General features: G+C 43.7%; 2 protein-coding genes across 8 annotated transcripts in view; both read right to left on the bottom strand.

Moving 5' to 3' along the window:
* Nucleotides 1–98: 98 nt before the first annotated feature.
* On the bottom strand, nt 99–10600 carry KLHL11 (kelch like family member 11). 2 transcript variants are annotated; one of them, XM_049114709.1, is made up of 3 exons: nt 9964–10600; nt 9218–9339; nt 5394–5532 (listed from the first exon to the last, which is right to left on the bottom strand). In XM_049114709.1, exons 1-2 carry the CDS (start codon nt 10506–10508, stop codon nt 9273–9275), a joined length of 612 nt encoding a protein of 203 aa, XP_048970666.1. In that variant the 5' UTR covers nt 10509–10600; the 3' UTR covers nt 5394–5532; nt 9218–9272. The 2 variants fall into 2 exon arrangements, with proteins under 2 accessions (XP_025296586.1, XP_048970666.1); XM_025440801.3 differs by lacking the exon at nt 9218–9339 and having other exon boundaries at nt 99–5532; nt 9964–10579.
* A 1492-nt stretch (nt 10601–12092) lies between these two features.
* ACLY (ATP citrate lyase) overlaps nt 12093–22305 on the bottom strand; it is a 44689-nt gene continuing 34476 nt past the window's right edge. For all 6 annotated transcript variants that reach the window (XM_049114708.1, XM_025439637.3, XM_025439640.3 and 3 more), the window contains 9 exons: nt 20968–21095; nt 20286–20379; nt 17195–17349; nt 15990–16140; nt 15646–15789; nt 14593–14706; nt 13979–14061; nt 13461–13537; nt 12093–13072 (listed from right to left, as the gene is read on the bottom strand). In XM_049114708.1, coding sequence (XP_048970665.1) covers nt 12978–13072; nt 13461–13537; nt 13979–14061; nt 14593–14706; nt 15646–15789; nt 15990–16140; nt 17195–17349; nt 20286–20379; nt 20968–21095 — 1041 coding nt within the window. In that variant the 3' untranslated portion in view covers nt 12093–12977. The remainder of the gene's footprint in view (nt 13073–13460; nt 13538–13978; nt 14062–14592; nt 14707–15645; nt 15790–15989; nt 16141–17194; nt 17350–20285; nt 20380–20967; nt 21096–22305) is intronic.

Here is a 22305-nt window from a genome sequence, read left to right as displayed (position 1 = left end):
GCCAAGGGTTGAAGGAGGGAGTAAGAGGAAAGGCAGAAAGCATTTATATCCAACAGTGCATCATTAAAAAGGAAAAAAAAAACACAGTGCAAACCAGCTCTAAAGAAATACGTTTATTTGTAACTTACATGGAGACAATAGCGTCAACACAGAACGAGATAGCTTCAGGAACATAAAACAAGCTATTTTACAATGTAATGTCTCAAAGCATCCTAAATTCTACATCTCCTCTGACTTTAAGGGAGAGAGCCAAGATTATACTTTCAGTAGAGTAGGGGCTTGGATACTGATAGCCCAAAAAACTCACTGTGTGTCAACTTGACCTAAATATGTATTTTACAAATAACTCAATGAGCCCGAGGCACATGGATCATAATCTTCAAACACCTAGCAAGCTTAATTTTTCACAAGTGCATTATGCAGGAGGATTAAGTTAACAAGTGCTCTACTGTATGTGCTTCAATGTCAGACATCCGTAGTGATGCTCAGAGAGTAAGACAAAAGCCCTACCAAGGTAATCAACAAAGCAGTTATTTGGCTACCTAATTAAGTTCCTTGAAGCAAGAGGACTACTATATTATGTTATTGTTACTGTATTACTCAACTAGGAGCTGTTTTGTTTCCAATGACGAGAACACGTTATAATGTAGGCATTATAACAACAAAAACGGACATTCTCAAGAAAGTGACAAACTGGAGTGATGGACCGTGCCAAAATGTCTGACAATTAAAGGAGAGACTGAACTGTTTCTCAAGTATTCTACAGTTAAATGGCAACCAATAAGTACCCTATTTTTCTAGTGGAGGCAGAGAACTTGCTTCACAATTCTGTGGACTTTCAAAAGACAGGAAGTGTGGCCAATATGTCCTTTTTATTTAAGCTTAATTTGAGGAAAGTACAAAAAAAAGTCCCTTTAGTTATGCTTGATTAGGCCAAGTAACTAAAATATACAATTTAGCTTACTTGTCTACCTACAGAATAGTGTCTTATTAGAACTATAAAGCAGAGAATGAAGTAAACATACCACATGCTACACTAGTCCAGAAACAAGAAAAAAGTGTGCCCTAGAAAATGTCTTACCAGCAGCCTGAACAGTTTAAAAAAAGCACACAAATCTTTGATAAACACTATCTTTCCATCTTCAAACCTCTGTTCTGTATTTTTTTAAAAAGTCAATATTTTAAAAGTTTTTGGTCCCAACAATACTATATAAAACTAAGTGATCAAAACAAAACTGAGTCAATTAATTTTGAGGGTTTTTTTTTTTAGCAAAATATTTCTGAATCGGCACAACAAAAGCAAAGTTGGATATCAAGATATACAAGACTAATCATGCAAACAACTGCAAGTGAGATGTATTACTTAAACACTAAGCTCATGACTGACATTCTCAATGTATACCACAGATTTTTTTTTTTTTTTTTTTTGTATACCATGGTGTGGTAGGTATAATTAAAGGCTATCCATTCTAAGATATAAGTAGCACTCGAAATTATGTATAGGTATTATTTTTTGGGATAATCAATTCTTGTCTTTTCCTTCCACAAAACATAAACAAAAGCAACAGTAACAACAGGTTTGCTTGAAAACATGCTGTCTTTTTTAAAGCTATATTTTTAACTGCTTAAATTACCAAACACACTCTTAAGTTTTCATCAAAAAGGAAATTTCCTTCCCAAAAAGCCATTAGGCTGGTTATAGTCAGAACCTTTCCAAATACTCTGAAAGTTATTTCCAGTTTAGATTTCAGAATGTCAGCCTTGAACAGATTTAAGCAAATCTGGTTTCCTTCCTTATTAACAAGTTAGTTAGGATATTTCAGAAACACAAGTTATTGATGTGAAGTCACACGTGAATTCAAATATGAAAATTAGAAATTGAGTTGTCAGGAAAACCTGCACACATCATCATGCAAGGAAGGACTTACCACTTCTTTTCAGCCATGGCCTAGGCTGCCTGCTGAGTTAAAAAATAACAGTTTCAATCAAGTTTTCAAAACTAGATTATACCTAAATCTTAAGAGGAGTTAGAACGTGTCACATCACGTGAAAAAAGATCACCCCCCAAATAACTTGGTAACGATGGTCTCAGAAGACAACTCTGAGATAAGATCCAAAAATCTTACATCACACCTTCTGGAGAGAAACTGCCATTGTAGTGCACTACTGAATTATTTCACCATCACCAAGAAAAGGAAGTCTGCTAGCTAGCGGCATCTATCAGAGAGGAGAATATTACTCAATGAGCTTTTCTGTCTCACTTGCATAGACCTCTCTCAACTCAGAATTAGCACTTCTCAGAAATGGCTTTTATCAAAATAACTACAAATGGAAATTGATAAAATGGAGGAGGTGGCATAGGATAATATATCCTCCTACAGAAACAGGACTTGAAGTTTACTACCTCCACTCCAATCTAAAAGAAATGGTTTTAAAGCAGATTTCCAACACATTTATTGAAAAACTGTCCTAGGCAGGGATGCTAATTTAGAAATTTCAGGGAAGTTCTTAGTATACAGTCCAAGAGCTAAATATTAATAGTCTTGCAGCAAATTGAGAGCCAATATTTCTGGTTGTACTTTTTTTTTTTCTTTTGATGTTTGATATAATAAGGAGGCTAATATAATGGACTAGGGAAAAAATAATCACTGCACTTCGAATTCAACTTCTAGAACTGCATTCTGGAATGTCTAAGGAGATGGGTATTCCAAAACAAACATATAATGGATCCCTTTTGCAAACCATTAGAGCAGAAGTCCTTTAGGCTAAAGCTTGGGAGTGTGTTAGAGAATCAGAAGAATGCATAAAAATAAAAGATAACTAAAGCAATACATTTTTAAGAGACATAATTGTGTACCTAAATTTGGTATTCTAGGTTCAAAGTTCCAATAAAAGTCTAGGGCAACTAGATAAAATACTAGAACAACTAGGGCTGAGAAACAATACGGCTTCTCTTTAGCAACAGTTCTCTAAATTGTCCCTTCCTTCGCATTTGGAAAAGGTTTCTTTTAGAAAGGAATAAGGATTCTATACAATATACATTAGGGGAAAATTTAAAACTGAAGGCATTGTGTTGATTGTCATAGGCATTATTTACACTCATTAACTTATCCTCAAATAAACCTGCGACTCCTGAAAAAAGCATTTAAATGTTTTAATGCCTTTGATTGCTCAGTCTACAATACTTTTCTTCTTAAAGAAACAAATTTCACATATATAACTTCCTCTGTATTAAATCGATCAGCTAAAGATCAATATTCTTGTCAACTACCATCATCTCAAAGTGATGGCTCCATGTCTGTAACACTTGCTGAAGAATGAAAAACGTTTTAAAAATGAGCCAATCACAAATTTCTAATCAGTCATCTCCTCTAGAAATAAACAAACTAGCACTTCTAGATAAGCACATACAACAAAATATCAATGCAAATCTTCTGAAATCATCTTGCTGAAATATTGTGCTTTTCCCTTCAAATCTCAGTATCACTATTGCACATACCTCCTGCAGATGAGGGCTCAATGCATATTCTGCCCTTTTCAAAACCGCCATTCAGGAAATAAAATCAAAAGGAATATCAAAGTAAATGTGCAAATAAAATTGTTGCTTAAAGCATGTTCAAAACAGTCCCTAAGACAAAGGAGTTTTAACTTGTTGGTAGAAAAACACCCAAGTGACTATACTTGGTTTTTCCACTTGTCATTAATAAGATCTCATTAAGCTAGCATATCCACACAAACCAAAGACAGAAAAAGACTGCAAACCAACAAAAGTTACCACATATTAAATCGAGTTTCCCATTCTTCAGTTTTTAACTATATTTCCTTTATATGGGGCAATAATCAGTTTAGGTAGAAAATAAGTTATCGACATACTTTTTCAAGTAACAGTCTGGGTATCCTCAGCCTCATGAAACAGGTACAACTGTTTTAAGCTGCACCTATTAGAGAACCTAGCATTCAATCTGAGAGCTCGGCACTCGTCGCATGTTTAGGGCGTGCCGATGTATTTCTTGCATTTGTCTGATCCGGTCCTTCTGCCACATTAAGTTTTGAGGCATAGGATATCTCTGTGTGCCATGCAAGTACCGGTATGGAATTCTCACATGGCAAGCTGTGGCTCTACAACGCGGCTGTGGCATGGGAGGAAGAAGCATCCACCGCTTTCTTTCAGCACAATATCGGTAGGCTTCTTTCCGATACTGTTTGTCAATATCATCACTGTTTTTCCAGCCTCCAATAATGAAAACGTCATCTTTGTAATAGCAGATAGCTGCTCCTTCAATGCTTAGGACTTCTGGAGGTAAGCTTTCAAGGATCTCATCGGAAACTTGGCTGGCAATTTTTCTGACTGCCTCTTCATTTTCTAAAGAATAACTCTTAGGACAGCATGATGCTGTCTGATAAAAGTTTGAATTGACCACGGACATTTGGAAAAAGCAGTAATTGTCAATAAGTGGCAAAGATTCCACATCTTGCCACTGTCGAGTCTCAGTATCATAGCAAGTAATTACAGCCTTTAATCCATCTTCTGTGTCCCGGTCCACAGGAGTGCGGGCAGCAATGTACACAAACCGGTCTTCAATGGCTAGCGCTTTGACATCTCGAAGAATCTTTGGTGCTGATTCCAAGTTGTGCCATTTATCAAGCTCAGGATTATAAACAGTCACGTCTTTAAAGCCAGGACTAAAGTTGCCATGTCCTCCTATGCTGTAGAGCTTCCCTTTGACCTCTGTTAACCCAAAAGAATGCTTCCTCGTCATCAGACTACAAACATGTTCCCATGTATTCAAATTTGGGTTGTATCTTTCCACAGTTTTAGCAAACCCTGGTTCCATTGATCCGGCAACATACACATAGGACTCTGTTACTGCAACAGCATGTCCATCAAGGTGATTATGAATATGGGGCAGGTTTACCCATCTGTCCTCATCGACAAAATATCCCACACATTCACTTAAATAATCCCCTCCTTCTGACACGCCTCCAATAACCATGATCACGTCCATGTTTTGCCCATAGCGAGGTAATAATGAGACATGAGAAGCGGGATGCTGGAAGGTGCCAGACTGTATGTTCTCAGCTCTCAGAGCATGCCTCTCTACTGCATCAGCCACCAATTTGACGCAAACTTCATTATTGGCCACCAGCCTCTCTGGTTTGACATGCCGAGTAAGGTAAGTAGGTTTCATCTGGGATAATCTGAGCAATTTAAAAAGTTCTTCAAAGTATCTTTCTCTCTCTTCAGCATTTCTCTGAACCCACTTCAAAACTGTTTCAAAGAGAACCTCTTCAGAATCAACCGTAATTTCCAAGTCTGACAGCCAGTCTCGAATGAGATGGAAAGGTAAAGTATAAAATTCCTCATCCTGAATTACTTTGTGGAAATTTCTCCGTATCATATCGGCAGCTTTCAGTGCAAGTTGGCTCAAGGTATACATGTGAGCTAAGCTATGAATGGCCACACAATTAGAGAGATGAAGTTTCTTCTTGAGAAATTCTCCACAAAATTCTTTTAAACGAATTAAAAGGAACCTAAAATCAAGAAAAATAATTTTCAAATGTGCATATTTTATGTGGTTGCATTTTGAGAACATCTGAATTATACAAATTAAAATGGTAAGCTTCATCTTAATTTACACCCAACATTTGAAAAAAGACAAATCCCCCCAAATTAAAAAGGATTTTTATGCTGCAAAGTATATTTAAAAGCATAGTCATCTTTATATATACTTTAAATTATTTGTATTATATAGTCTATATACAATTATATATGATACATTATATATGTATCATATATACACAATGGAGAATTCTTCATAATGTAAGGTTTTCTGGAACATATCCTTTAATAAAGTACAATAGTCAGAGAAAGGCAAATACATATGATTTCACTCTTATGTGGAATTTAAGAAACAAAACTAATGTGCAAAGGAAAAAAAGAGGGATCCCTGGGTGGCGCAGCGGTTTGGCGCCTGCCTTTGGCCCAGGGCGCGATCCTGGAGACCCGGGATCGAATCCCACGTCGGGCTCCCGGTGCATGGAGCCTGCTTCTCCCTCTGCCTGTGTCTCTGCCTCTCTCTCTCTCTCTGTGACTATCATAAATAAATAAAAATTAAAAAAAAAAAAAAAAAAAAAAAAAAAAAAAAAAACAAAGGAAAAAAAGAAAGATACAAACCAAGAAACAGACTCTTAACTATAGAGAACTGATGGTTACCATAGGGGAGGAGGGAGGTTGAAATGGGTGATGGGGGCTGGGGAGTGCACTTACCGTGATGAGAAATGGGTAACATATAGAATTGTTGAATTACTATGTTGTACACTTGAAACTAATATAACACTGTATGCAAACTATACTGGAATTAAAATTTAAAAATTAATAAAAAAAATACAATAGTCCCACACTTTATTAGCAAAGGCAAATCCCAATCCTAATTTGTCTATGCTATTCCTGTCCTAATCCCGTCAGTCACTAGCCTTTTCTTCAATGAGGCAGGATCTCGGAAGAGACTTTATTGAGCCTTAACTACATGGTACAGGAACTGTGGCTCCTGGGAGGCTGTTTCCTCAAATATCAGAAAGAACATCAGTAGAGGCCTTGTGTCAGAGATTTTAATCTCCTTTTCACCAGAGTTTTCTCCTTGGGCAGCAGATAGGGGCAGGGGGTGGTGGTTTGAGGGTGTAGCCTGAGCTGGGTTCTCATTAAAAGTAGGGGTGCAAAGCAAACTCAAACAACAATAACAAATGTATGGAAGTGGTTTGGCATGTAGCGGAGAAGTTGTCTGTTCACCCAAATACATTTGACACATATTTCCCTTGGATAGGGTGTTTGGAAACACTGCTCTATGAAAACAACAGATATCGTATACCAGGCCTTCGTCATGTGCTGGGCACTTCCTGTTATTTCCTTGTAAGTACCCTTGAAGGAAGGTATCATCAACAGAGTATATGGGTGGTAAGGAGAGGGATGCTGCCTCAGAACTGATGCGTAAGATTAGATGTGATGGTTGCAAGGCACTTAAAACAGTGCCTAACACAAGGCAGCTGCTCAAGCAGCTGACAGATGGAGAGAAGTTAAGAGTTTTAAGTAAATTGCCTGGGGCCTTCTCTCCTCACCTCCAATTCCCCCTATAAAGGGGGGGGGGTGGAAAAACAAGACCACATGACAGAGACAAACACAGCTTGAGTGAGTGCAACGACCATGTTCATCCATTTTCATTCAACAAACCTCCCTCTCTCAGATCTATACGTGCCTTCATCTTGGGGTCCCTGGGTCGCTCAGTTGGTTAAGCATCTGCCTTCAGCTCAGATCAAGCCCCATGTCAGGCTCTCTAGTCAATGGGAAGTCTGCTTCTCCCTCTGCCCCTCACCCTTTTGCTTTGAAATAATAAAATAAGCAAAATCTTTATACTTGCACCCATCTTTCCTCACCTTCTAATGAATGACCCACCCCTGTGCTTGGAGAAAAGCAATCAGGCAGAAACATCATCTCCCCCTGGTCAATCTGCCTGCACTCTGCCTTCCCAGTTCAGCTTTTCCATTTTATTTATTTATTTTTTTAAAAAGATTTAATTATTTCTTTATTCAGAGAGAGCGAAAGAGAGGCAGAGACACAGGCAGAGAAGCAGGCTCCATGAAGGGAGCCCGACGCGGGACTCGATCCCGGGTCTCCAGGATCACACCCCGGGCTGCACGCGGCGCTAAACCGCTGTGCCACCAGGGCTGCCCAACTTTTCCATTTTAAACACGGATTCTGTCCCATTCTTGGTTTTAAGGACTTTGCTCCTGCAATTATTCCCCCACTTCTGTAACATCAATTTCTCCTCTTCCACTGATTCGTCTTTTTTTTTTTTTCCAGCACACAAACAAGCTCTAGTATCTCCTATCTTACAAGGGAGAAAACAACCTCCCCTGACTCTTCTCCAAACATTTCCATGTGTATCATTATTCTGACCCTCTTTAAAGGAAGACTTAAATGGCTCTTGTTAATGCCATCAAGGACCTCTATTACTGTCAAATCCAATCATCTATTATGGTTGACAGAGTTGACATGATTGGCTACCCCCTCCCTCCTCTACACCCTTTTCTAAGGCTTCTGTGTGACCCATCTCCTCTGCTGGTTCCTCTAATCTTTTGGAACCCCAAGGTTCAATCCTGTCCCTTCTACGTCTACACTCTCTTCCTAAGTAATTTCATCCAATCTCATGATATGAGATTACCATCTATATGCCATGCCTTATTCCTCCCAATCTCTCCTAATGTTCTTATATCCAACTGCCTACTCAGACATTTCCTGGACCAAAACCAAACTCCTGATCTTCCCAAACTTGCTTTCCTACACTCTTCCACATCTTAATAAATAAATAACTCCATCTTTCCAACTGCTTGGATCAAAAAACTAGCAGTCTTTTCCCTTACTCTCTACATCAAACCCATCAGCAAATTTGTCCCTTATACCCTCAAAACATATCTAGAATTGACGCACTACTCACCTTTACTTTTCTTTGATCCAAGCCTCTACCACCATTCCAACAACCTCATCTCTCTGCTTCTGCCCCAGGGGCTCCTTCCCCACCACCCCATTCTTTTTTCAACACAGTACATGCTTCAAATCAGACTGCATTGTTCCTCTGCCCCCAAAGTAAAATTCTTCAAATCAGACTGCATCATTCCTCTTCCCCTAAACCTTCCCATCTCATTCAGAGTAAGAGTTGGGAGTCCTTCCACAGACCGCAAACCCTTTGGAATCTGAACTGCATGGAATCTAGATCCATCCCCATCACCACTCTGAAGGGTCTCTCCCACCCCTCTCTATCTGCATCCAAATGATCTAGCCACACTGGCCTCCCACTATTCTCTAACATCCAGATAAGCTCCACCTCGTGGCCTTTCCACCTGTGCTCCCTACCTGAAACACTCTTTATCTCATCTCCTTTGGTTCTTTGCAAAATGTCTTCTTCATTAGGCATTCTATCTGCACCCAATTAAAAAACACAATTCCTCTCCAACAGCACTTTCTATAGGCCCTTACCATGCTGTATTTTTTCATCAAAACTGTAACAATCTGACACCTATTCACTTTACTTGTCCATCTACCAAGGTAAGTGCAATGAGGAAAGGGACTTTTGTCTGTTTTGTTCACCACTGAATTCCTAGCATCTGAGAACCCGGTGTCTGTCGCATCACAGGCACTCAATAGGTATTCGTTAAAATAACGTACCTGTAACACAATACTGCCACAACAGACGTCTCTAAAAATGGCATTCACCTGCCTCCTAACCAGTCTCTGAAGCCTCCATTCCTATCCCTTTCAGTCCATTTCTCACAGCAGCAGAATCATCTCTAAAAATAATCAAATGAGAAAATTTCTTCACCCAGCTTCCCCACCACAGTAAAAAAAAAAAAAAAAAAAAAAAAAAAAAAATCATCAAACTCCTTTATTTCAATGCATTTCACAGACCCTTCACCCACTAGATCCAGCTCCACTGGATATTTCCTTTAGTTCTTTAAGCTAAACTGGGTCCTGCATGAGGGCCATTGAGCCATCTGCCTGGAATGCTCATTTCCCATCTTTGCTCAATAGGTCTTTCCCATCGTTTGGAGGTCGGTTTAAATGTCACCTCTTCAGAAAGGTCTTTCCTCTACCCAATCACTATCCTTTCATCCTTTTCAAATGTCAACACAGCACTGATTACACGCAGACTTTCTTTTTCACTGCCTTTGTCCCTCCACCTGGAATCTGAGCTCCCCGAGAGCAGGGCGCCCTCGTCAGACGGGCCGGCTGCATCTTCAGTACCCAGCGCAGTGGCTGCCCCAGAGCGCACAACAGACGCTCCAGAAGTATCGACCAAATGCATCCCCTCGGGGCCCCCCCGGAGGCACTGCCTCCCGTCTCCTCCACGGACGCGGCCCTCGGCGGGCGAGCATCTCCACGGCCCCGCGCGCGGCCCTCCGCATCCCGCCTACCTGTCGGCCAACTCCAGCACCTCGTGCACGCTGCCCGTGCTGACGCGGATGCGCCCGGTGTACATGTATTCGATAACGGCTTCCACCGTGTCGGGCTCGGGCCCGGGTTCAGAGCTCCACTTGCGCATCTCCACCCGGCCCGAGCGGGACTCCGAGAACTGGCCCGAGAGCAGGGGCGTGAAGTACTCGGTGGCGGCGGCCAGCACCGAACGGTGGGCCCGGAACTCGCGGCCTCCCGCGCCGCCGAAGCACAAGGTAATGTCGCAGAAGAGGCCCTGGCGCCGCTGCTCGTTCTGCCTCCAGGACAGCTCTGAGCAGTGAGAGCTGCACTCGAAATCCTCGGCCTCCGGGCCCGGATCGCCCCCGCTCGCCTCCATTGCAGAGATGCCGGGCCCAGACCCGAAGTCCACCGTGCCGCTGCCTCGGACTTCGGCGGCCAGCCCTGCAGAGCCGGCGGCGGCCGTCTCCATGCTCTCCATCTCCAGCACCTGCAGAGACGCGGCCGCTGCCGCCGCCGCCGCCGCAGCCACTGCCGCCGCCGCCATCTTGACGCCGCCGCGCCCGACCTCCGCAGTCTCGGAACGATCCAGCCGTTCTGGTGCGACACAGAGGGATTCTGGGAATAAATAGTGGGCGCGGGGCGGAGCCGGCGCCGCGGGTGTGCGCACGCGCGGCCGCCCCCCGCCCGGAGCTGTCCGTCCCACCTTGGACAGGGCTCCACGGTGCTGCTGTCCGCAGACGTCCCACCCGAGTTTCGGTGGGTTGTGTGTGCGTGTGCGTGTGCGTGTGCGTGTGCGCGCGCGGCTTGTCTCCTTCCCCTTCACGAAGGCATGCTCCTCGTGGCCGTGTTGTAGAACAGGAGCCACCCCGGACCATCACCCATTGTTAGTGTCTCGGGTGGCAACAGTGGATTTTTAGAGTTAACATGGATTTAGAGTAAACATTAGAAAAGAAAAAAAAAGGCTTGAGACCGAGCCCCAAGTAAGTGGATGAGGGTGAGAAGTTACTCAGTGCCTCTGATCTAATTTATCTTCTTAAAATGGAATAGTATCAAAAAAAAATGGAATAATATCTATGCTGGGAGATGGCTGTGAGGATTAAACGAGATGCTTGGGTTTTACGTAGGGTTTGATTCGTACTTACTGTTCCATGCATACTTGTTAAAAAGATGAATAAAAGCTACTTTGGGGTTTTAAGCAAGGGAGTGGCTCAGATGCGTGTTTTAAAATATCACTGGTGGCTCTAGAAATAATGAAAAAGTGGCACTAGTGAAAAGAAGAGACATGGGTAGATAAAAGGGATAATGAAAGGATAAGATCCCTAGGAGGTGGCAACCAGAGAGAAGGGGAGTAGAAAAGGATGACTCTCTGTGGCTTGAGTATCTGAGTAGAGCTTGGTTCCTATTCACTAAGGGAGTGGTACAGATTGGAGAAGATGGAGTTTTTATTTGTTCATAATTTTTCTAGTTTTATTTTTTAGTATACCCAAGGTGGGCCTCAAACTCACAATCCTGAGATCCAGGGATCCCTGGGTGGTGCAGAGGTTTAGTGCCTGCCTTTGGCCCAGGGCGGGATCCTGGAGACCCGGGATCAAATCCCATGTCAGGCTCCCGGTGCATGGAGCCTGCTTCTCCCTCTGCCTATGTCTCTGCCTCTCTCTCTCTCTGTGACTATCATAAATAAATAAAAATTTTTTAAAAAAATCCTGAGATCCAGTCGGATGCTCCAACGACTGAGCCAGCCAGGAGCCCCCTGGCAGGGGTTATGTGCGCATAGGGGGTGGTTTCCTTTGAAGCTAGTGGGTTTTTTTGTTTGTTTTTAAGATTTTATTTATTTATTCATGAGAGACACAGAGAGAGAGGCAGAGACACAGGCGGAGGTAGAAGCAGGCTCCATGCAGGGAGCCTGACATGGGACTTGATCCCAGGTCTCCAGGATCAGGCCCTGGGCTGAAGGCAGTGCTTAACCCCTGAGCCACCCGGGCTGCCCTGAAGCTAGTGTTTTGATTAGTTATTTTCTGTGTGTGAAAAAATGGATGAACATTTTAAAAAATGACATGTAGTAAAACCATTAGAAAGTATAGTTCAAAGGAATACAGAGGAAAGGACACAGAGGACACGAGACAGTATGTCTTGTTACTAGATAGTTTATTGAAACCAAACTGATAATACAGAAAAGAGACTGAGGTGGCAGCTCCCAGAATCTTGGTGGATTACAGATGCAAAGTGGCTGGAGACAAATCGTTGAACCCACACTTCAGTAACAGACTGATAAATCAGTTGCATAAATACGGAGAATGAAAGACACGAGACATTTCACAGCTTTTCGCTTTGCGTTTGTTTTAAACATATGTATGTTACAACTTTACATTTTAAATTACTATTCCATGTATTTTGTGACAATGGCTAAGGATGCAATGGTCCCATCCCCCTGACATAAGGAGAGTTTGGTCTGCAACATAGAACATTTCGGTGAGATACCAAACAAACCCTTAACACATAACACATCAACAGATCTTTAAAAATCAGTTTAACACAACACTCTTCAGTTTATAGGAGGAAGAAAGAGAAGTGGAAAAGTAAGACATTAGGGATGTTTTCAATTGATAGTGTCTTGAGGTCTTAAAAGTTTCATTCCCTTCCTCTGAGGGAAAATTTTTTTTTTTTTAACTAATAGAAAGAAGAAAGCAACATCCTAATATCCTACAACGAGGAAAAACACTATCCTTACAGTGCTTAGATGCTTCCATATAATAAATACAGCAGGTACCAGAGCAAATGTCACAATTTATTGGCTTGGCTTGGTTTTTATTCTATGCTTACAAAAAAAAAATACTAAGCTTCTTTGTGTGGACTGACCAGTGTTAGCCTGTGGCTGTCTTCGGTGCCTGGACATCAATAGCTGTTTACATTCCAGGCCCATCCTATAGCAAGCTCCAGTGCCGGCTGTCTGTACGCAGTTTCCCAGGGGAGGAGTTCTTGTCTTCACTTTACTGCAATAGGGTTCCTGGCTCAGTTACATGCTCATATGTTCCGGAAGAACATATGAAATATCATCCCAAGGGTGACGATAAAGCCCCTGCTTCAGCCTCTTCTGATCGAGATAGTGTCCTGAAATGGAGCAAAGGCATCTTTTTTGTTAAGAGTTGGTGAGTCTGTTAAAAGTCTGGCAAGCGGGAGAGGATAAGGATGAGAAATCTAATACAAAAAAAAAAAAAAAAAAAACGAAGTAAATCCAGATCTACTGCATAGGTGGATGACAGCCTGGGTAAAAGGCAACTGTCAGATTTCATTGTTTTCCTGGGCTAGCAGTCATTTCCAAGAACAAAGGAATATAGATAAAGGGGGAAGTTAAAGTACGAAAGGAAGGATTAGGGACAATGATGAAGATAATAGGACATGTAGAAACTTCCCACATAGGTTAAGTGTTCTAGATGAACCATGGGGGGGAAACCAAATCAAACTGAATTCTTAATAACAGCAACAACTACCAACTCACCGATGAAGCCCATACTCCTTCCCAGCACAAAGATGCCATTGAGAGCTCCAATGTCAATATATTCATCAGCTTCCTCCCTGCAACACACAATCAACCTGTGGTTTTAAAACGGCTCACATGACCACCTTCCTCCCCACAGACAATACAACTTCTGCCCAAGAACAAAGTTTCAAAGTAGAGAAAGGATGCTCTGGGTATTAAAAGTAAAGATAATTTTTGTTTCCTTTGTGCTTCTCCATATTTTCTAAATCCTCTGTAATGAAGGGTGCCTGGGTGGCTCAGTGGTTGAGTGTTTGCCTTTGGCTCAGTTCGTAATCCCGGGGTTATGGGACTAAGTCCCGCGTCCGGCTTCCTGCATGGAGCCTGATTCTCCCTCTGCCTAGGTCTCTGCCTCTCATGAATAAATAAAATCTTAAAAAAAAAAAAAATCCTCTGTAATGAGCATTACTCTGCTTTTGGAACTGGAAGGAAATAACAGCATCAATAATTGTTAAGATTAAAATGGCTACAGAACTCACCGGGTAAAAGACCCACAGTTTCTAAGCATGTCAACAAATGCAACTCCGATGAAACCGTCTACGTTCAGGATAAGATTTGGTTTCTAGGAAGGCAAAAAATTCAAAGCACTTACTATTTCTTTGTAATCTTCAACAATTACTACTAATCTAACTATAGATTCTGACCACAATTTACAAACCTCCCAACAAAACACCCCAGCTGGTTAGGAAAGAAGTGTCAGTTCAACTCCCAATGTCTAGCAAAGGACCCAACACCTAGTTGATACTTGGTATGTATCTGTTGAACTTAGTGCAACAGAAATAAGATTTCCCGGGGCACCTGGCTGGCTCAGGGATTGAGCAGACATCTGCCTTTGGCTCAGGTCGTGATCCTGGAGTCCTGGGATCGAGTCCTGCATCAGGCTCCCTGAGCCTGCTTCTCCCTCTGCCTATGTCTCTGCCTCTCTGTCTCTCATGAATAAATAAAATCTTGAAAAATAAACAAATATATAAAAGTTCCCAGAAAACCAGGTTTGATTTTTGGCTGCACAATCGAAATGTAGGCTGGCTCTTATTTTCCCCAAGAAATTCACCCACAGCTATGATTTGGGAATTAGGGACATTTTCTCTTTTACCTTTGAGGTGGTAATCTTCTCAACTTCCAGTGCATAGTCAAGCAAGGGGGTGGCAGGGAAGTGCTGTTTGACGTAATCTTTGAGGATCTGCACCCGCATGTCTGGGTTGTTTATCTAGAAAGTGACCCAAAGTTATAGAGGAACCTGCCCTAACATCACTATTAAGAGATATGTTTGTGCTCCTGCCACAGACAGACACAAATGCATGTATCACATCCAGGATGTGTGTTTCAGGGAACTGATTCACACAGATTATGACAGATACTACCGTGGGGCTCAAGGTTTCTAAAGTCTTTTATGTTACCAACAAGGAACTGAGACCTGGAGATCTGGAGATGTTAACTGAGTTCACCACAGGCCTCAGTTTAAGCACCAGGGGACCCAATCTCCAAAAGTTTTAGGTTCTGGCCACAAATCATGTTGCCCACCAGCTCAGCAGCCTCATCCAGCTGCAACAAAGTTCAATAGAGTTCTTTGTTTTTAAACTGGCAAGCACTTAATGATGTGGGGAAGCAAAGCACCCCTGATATTTGAAGAAAAGCCCTGGACCTGCTGTCCACGGGCCGGCAAAGCCCATTTAGAGACCCACACTAAGCAATAATTGGTCAGCAGGGCAGGGAGGTGGTTCAGGTGCCAGCCAAGTCCCAATACTACAGTGACTTGAGCCACTACCAGCTCCCAAGCAGATAGCACTGCTCCAGTCCACAGTGCAGGGCCTCCTTCGGAGAGAGTGTCAGCCCTGTGCTGCCACACTCAGGCTTTTGGGTTTCTTCCTTTCTGGAATCCAAACTAACCCAGCGTATCTCTGCTAAGGGAGGAGGTCACTGAGGCTGCAAACCCTGGATGTAATGTCCCTCAGAGCTATTAACACAGTCCCTGATTCTAATGCAAACCTATTTAAGGGCATTCTGTATTATAATGGAAAAATAGCTGCCTTATTTTGACATCTGTCAACACGGCCAAAGCTCTGCAGGTTAAAGGAAATCAGGGGCCTGGGTGTTCCCAACTAGAACAATGCTGTCTCCATCTACCTTAAGGAGAACCACAACTTACCGACTTCACTCGGTGCCCGATGCCCATGATCAGCTTTCCTTCCTTCTTCATCTTGTTCACGAACTCCATGGGGATAATACCACTGTCAAAGGCTTTGCTGAACATCTTGGCAGCTGCATCCAGGGCACCCCCAAACCGGTCCCCCTGTAGGACAGGCAAGCCCATGTTGTCCTAAGCTGGAAGAGCCTCCTTCAGCTTCGCAGACCAATCTGGCATACCCCAAACTTCCCCATAACAGGGTTTTACATGCCAAGGCCCCTTCTAGGACCCCGTGGCAGCCAAGCCCACATCGCCAACGCCACATGTCCCCTGAAATTCTCCCCTCCCGGGATGCCAGTACTCACAATAGTGAGCAGCCCCGAGGTAAGGCTGGAAACCAGGTCCTTTCCAGCCCGAGCACAGATAATGGTGTTGTGAGCCCCAGATACGGCCGGCCCATGATCTGCAGTCACCATCAGGCACATCTCGACGAACTGGCAGGCATATTTGGGTAACCTAGAGGCGAAGGGAAGGGACACTAAGAGGAGGGTCAGAATAGAGGCAAGCAGCTGAACAGGAGCTTCGCTGACCTGAGAATCCAAGCTCCTACTTGCTCCCATCTCCCTGGGATCATGACCTGAACCGACCTGAACCAAAGACAGATGCTTAACCAAGTGAGACACCCAGGTGGCTCACAAATACTGCTTTTAAAACAGAATTAGCCACCAGGGTCTGAAAATCTCTCCTTTAGGCAATGGCTTTCAGTGTAAGTTGCTGCAATAGAATGTAACCTGCAGTTGTGGCTTCCCTCTACGTGACAGAAGGAGAAGTGAGACACCTGCCCCCTTCCCAGTGTAGGAGGCCCTAAGTTTCCCCCAACTGATGATTAAGAATGAAGTCTGGAGACATGGGGATGCAGGAGCAGACAGGGAAACCCACTCAGGTGTTATAACCCATGAACTCCTCCCAGGAAGGGCCTAAAGCATAATCAAGATCTATCTCTGCCTCTGAGGGCATGACACAAACCAAGACTTTGACCTGGCCTTCTGCTCACGGTGACCCTAAGCCAGGGCTCTGTGAATCGGGTACTCACTGGCCCCCTTACCAGCTGTCAGTCCCAGGGGAAGGCTAAGCTTGGGAGTTGCAGAGAAACTAATTTTTTCTAATGGGCTGATGAGAGAGGACTCCGTACAAGGTACTTCATGCCTATTTAGCAACTCTACCAGGCCAGCACCCTTTGAGCTACCAGACCCATCCAGACCTTTCTCTCAAAAGGCCTACATTTATTCTGTCTCATTTTTTTAAGAGCCCCAAGGAAAGAGGCTGATCTAAGATCCCTGATGGGCTCATTGCTTTCTACTTCTCTTGGTTGAGACTGGCCTCTCTGTCCTTGGAAGACCTAGGAACAGCCGGTATCTCTTTCCTCTGGCCTTGCAATTGATCTGTGGCCACTGATACTGGACATATTCCCTTAAGGTTGCCCACCCCCACTCCCTTGTCAGGGGAAAATCCTTAATTTTGAGTCACAGGTGCCAGAGTCCTGCCATCTTTTGCCCTAGCATTCCCTTACCTTCTCTGGAACCACAGGAGGCCAAGGACCCCACCAATGCCCATCTCTTCCTTGAAGACCTCAGTGATGGGCATGCCTGCGTAGATGAGCTCCTGTCCTCGCTCATCACAGATGCTGGTCATGAATGAGGCAGGTTTGCGGATCAAGCCCAGCTCCTGAGCAGAGATGGAGGCGGGGGAAGCAACATGATGTGACCACAGAACCAAAGTGGCCCAAATAGGTCTTAAATTCTGACTGCCAAATACCAACTCTCAGACAAACTTCTCCCAAGAAAGAAGTACAAAAACCCTTTCATTATACAGTTTCAGGTGTAGAAAATAGGAGTGCCATGCCCACAGCGGCCACAGTTTCAATCTGCATGTCCCTTTTTACCTCACAAATGGGTCCCAAGAAGAGGGAATAGAGTTCAGAAACCAACCCAAGGTCACCTGGCTAAGAAATCCAAGAATGAATCTAAAGGGAAATTTTTCTAACACTCCACAGTCAGCTGCGAATCCCCCCATTAAAATGTAATGAGGCACGTGACTGTGGAAACGGGATCCCCTTAAGACATCCTTCACCCAAGGAAAGGGACTGGGCCTAACTTCTAGCTTCGAGAGTTGGGGCACAATGGGGGGGCATCGTTGCCAACTCTGCCTAAGACCATTTCTCCCATTATCCTCTATCAATTTTAAGATTTAAAAGTTTTTTTTTTTTTTTTAATTTTTAAAATAATAAATGTGTGTCCAAGCCCAGAGTACATACTCTGCAATCTCAGTGCTAACTGCTAGGGAGAAGGGCCTACCGATTTAAAATTTTTTTTTTTTTTAAGATTTTATTTATTTATTCATGAGAGACAGAGAGAGGCAGAGACATAGGCAGAGGGAAAAGCAGGCTCCCTGTGGGAAGCCCAATGCAGGGCTCCATCCCCTCGATTTTAATTTAAAAATGCATTTCTGGGGACGCCTGGGTGGCTCAGTGGTTGAACATATGCCTTAGACCCAGGGCATGATCCTGGAGTCCTGGGTTTGAGTCCCACATCGGGCTTTTTGCATGGAACCCACTTCTCCCTCTGCCCATGTCTCTGCCTCTCTCTCTGTGTGTCTTTCATGAATAAATAAATAAAATAAAATAAAAAATTTTTTAATTAAAAAATAAAAAAACCCCACCTTTCTGCCTTAGCTTTTGTCAGTTTAATGGACATCTATTTGGCCTTCCTTTCTTCACTTTTATTTACATACACAGACACATGGAGGATACACAACAGTTTTGTATACCTTTGTTTTTTCGTAATCATGATATACTTCCTGTTTATCACATATCCAAATATGTCCATATATACCATATATATCCATATATACCATAATATCCTATTTATTCAATGAACTTGAATTCCATAAATGTTGGCACATACATAGATCTAGTTCATTTCTTTAATCTGCTATATAGTATCCCATCATCATATGACAAAACCACAAGGGAGTCATTCTTCCACTGATAACCATCAACTGGAAAAATTTTGAACACATTTGTGTGAATGCATAAGCATTTCCCTGAAATAGCTTTCTAGATATGGAATTACTATGCCATCTGGTGTGAGCATGCTTTTTTTTTTCTTTTGGTGGTAATCTCTACACCCACCCAATATGGGGCTTGAAGTTACAACCCCAAGATCAAGAGTCGCACATTCCACCAATTGAGCCAGCCAGGTGCCTCAGGGGTGAGCACTTTTTTATTTTTAGTTTTTTAACTTTTAATTTCATTTTATTATTTATTTATTTTTTAAAATCTTAATTTATTTGAGATGGAGCAAAAGAGAGAGCATGAGCAGGGGGAGTAGCAGAGGGAGAGGGAAAAGCAGACCCCTCACTCACTGAGCAGAGAGCCTGATGTGGGGCTCAATCCCAGGACCCTGGGATCATGACCCAAGCTGAAGGCAGACACTTAGCCGACTAAGCCACCCAGGTACCCCAAGTTTTTTTTTTTTTTTTTTTTTTTTTTTTTTTTAATTTGAGAGAACGAGCATGCAGGGGCAGAGGGAGAAGCAGACTTTCTGCTGAGCAGGGAGCCCAATGCAGGACTTAATCCCAGGACCCTGAGATCATGACCTGAGCTGAAGGCAGATGCATAACCAACAGAGCTAGCGAGGTGCCCCTAGGATGAGCACTTTGAAAAAAATATCCATCCATTCATTCATTCATTCATTCATGAGAGACACACAGTCATAGGCAGAGGGAGAAGCAGGCTCCTTGCAGGGAGCCTGATGTGGGACTCAATCTGAGGACCCCGGGATCACGCCCTGGGCCGAAGGCAGATGGTCAACTGCTGAGCCACCCAGGCATCCCAGGATGAGCACTTTTAAATCTGATGTTACCCAGGTGCCTTTCACAAAGGTTCTGCCCAGTTCCACTCCCATGACCAATGGAGAAACACACAAGTCTCCTTATACCCACACAGACAAATCTTCTATCAAAGAATTTTTTTCTTGTTGACCCAAAAGGGGAAAATTGGTATCACAGCTTTTACTTTGGCTCCTTTCTATGAGTGAGGTTAAGCATTTATTTTTGCATGTTGAAAGGCCATCTCCTACCCATTTTTCTAGTGGTCTTTTAAAAATTTATTTCAGAGAGTTCTCGTGTATTAAGAATATTAGCTTTTCATCCCTGTTACATAGACAAGCAGGCAGAGTGGACTCTCTGCTTCACCCTGAAGCCCCTTAGAGCAAGTGCAAACAACTCTGGGGATACTGTCTGTCTTCAGACCGTGTTTCCAGGCCAGGCCACGTGGCTGTGGGAGATACATGCTGCCCTTGGCCCTCTTTGGTGCCGCATTTGTTTCACTCGTTGGTCGGAAGGGGCAAGCTCACAAGCTCCAGCTCCACAAGGAGGGGCTGGAATCCAAGAATAATCATCACTGTTTCTTCTGATGCCCTTGGAGTAGAGCTGCCCCTGGGGGCTTGGTTTGGAGGCCAGAGTAGTGATTTACAGGACTGCCCCAACTAGTAACACAGGCCTGGTTTCCAGGAATTCAAGCCAAGTGAACTCAAAACCCACCCTGTCAGCCCCCCACTACCTGCTTCACTCTCACTCTCAGAAGCACCCATGGCACCTACCCTGGCCCAGGAGTAATCCATTGGCACAGTTGGAGGCGGTACCTCCTGAGCAGGTACAATGACTCCTTTGGCCACAAGATCTTCATACACAGACCTGGGAGATGGGGGAAGGGGAGAAGGGAAGACATCCGGGTGGATTTTAGGCTTCTGAGTGCTTCTAAGCCATCCCAGGAACATTCCTCCACCTAACCCCAGAATTCTAGGTTTTCTAGGTCTGCAGCCTCTCCTGGCAAGGCCACACACCAGCTGGATTCCTGAGAACTGAAGGAAAACCAGTTTTGGCCAAGACCCACCACAAGCCCCACGGGGCTTTTACAGAATCTGAAGAATAAGGAACAACAGAGGGGAGGAATGGGAAGACACAATAGGTTATCCAATAACTTTGTCAATCAGAGGTGATACCTTCTAGCTGCTTCTATGCTCATTTCTTATTTACAGAACAGCCAAGTAGGTAGGCTCAGAAACCGAACATGTTTTAATACCAGTCTGAACAGCCCGTGACTGTCTACAAACAAAATAAAACAAAACCCAGAAAGAAAAGATTTTGGACCATTTGTATGGTTGTACTTGTCACCTAAAAGGGACCAGGAATTTCAGACACCTCTGTATCACAGAGGCTGTAATCCTCACGGGGGCTCTGAGAGGGAACGGGAGGCTGGCATCCTCCCCACAGTCCACTTACTGGATGATTTCTCCAAGTTCATCGAAGCTCGGGGGCACATACACTCCTGCCTCCTTCAAAGCCTGATTCTTGGCTACTGCGGTTTCAGAAGCCTGGTTGGCGCAAGCTCCAGCATGGCCAAACTGGACCTGGAAGGCAAAGGGGAGAGGCTCTATTGGGCTTGTTAATACTGGAAGGGAGAAAACACAGGCTCCTAGGAGTGTCTGTACCCATTACAGGCTGGACCCTGCTGAACGCTTTATGTGAATCACTTCATTCAAGCCCCACACAGGCCCACTCAATAGATATACCACATGACGCCCTCAACTTATAGAAGAGACCGAAGCCCCGAGAATTCCCAGAAGGTTAGAAGGTCACACAGCTATTGTGTACTGTAGCCAGGACACAAAGCCTGGAGGCCCATCTCCCTGCAGCAGCCTTCAGGGGTGGGTGGAGGTCGGCGAACAGCCCTAGTTATGAGCCACTGTGAGAAGTGAAGTTACATGCTGGCAACCTTAAGGCTGAGCTGACTTCACAGGCAGAATTGGATTATCCTACACATACTTTTTATAAAATATATCCAATATTAAAAAAAATAAAGTCTCATGTAAAAATACAAATCCCTAGTTTTATAGATGTTTATTTTTTAAAGATTTATTTATTTATTTGAGAGAGAGACAGAAGGAAAGAAACAGAGGGAGGCGTATAGGGAGAGGAGAGAGAGAGAATCTCAAGCAGACTCCCTGCTGAGTGTGGAGCCCCATGTGGGGCTGGATCCCATGACCATGAGATCCTGATCTGATCAAGAGTTGGATGCCTAACCAGCAGAGCCACTCAGGCACCCCTCCTCTAGCTTCTTTTTAGAAAGTAAGATTGTAGGGGTGCCTGGGTGGTTACATCGGTTGACTGTCCAACTCTTGGTTTCAGCTCAGGTCATAATCTTGGGATCGTGGGATTGAGCTCCACGTTGCACTCTGCACTCAGTGCTGAGTCCTTTTGAGTTATTCTCTCTCTCTCTGCCCCTGCGCCTCCCTCTGGAAAGTAAATAAATCCTAATAAAAATGAAAAAGATAAGAAGTCAGATTGTGTACCACTAGGTCTATATTTTCACATGGCAGCACTCACCTAGGGTCACCTAGTTAGTAACTGCTCCCTTTCACCTGAGCACACAGTTAAGATAAACTCTAAACCCAATGGCACAGGAAATGACTGGCTATGGAAGGGAGCATCAGGGAAGAGAAAACCAATGGGAAGAGCTACATGGTAACTGTATCTTTGACCATGCAATGGGGAAAACAAGGTAACCAAATAAGATGCAGTACAAAACCTTGATTAGGGCAGGCTGAGGTGGGTAATCAC

The sequence above is a fragment of the Canis lupus genome, chromosome 9 (assembly GCF_003254725.2).
Source record: "Canis lupus dingo isolate Sandy chromosome 9, ASM325472v2, whole genome shotgun sequence".
In the NCBI taxonomy this organism is placed as follows: domain Eukaryota; kingdom Metazoa; phylum Chordata; class Mammalia; order Carnivora; family Canidae; genus Canis; species Canis lupus.
The sequence above is the reverse complement of the archived record's forward strand: the minus strand, read 5'-3'. Positions and strand labels throughout refer to the sequence as shown.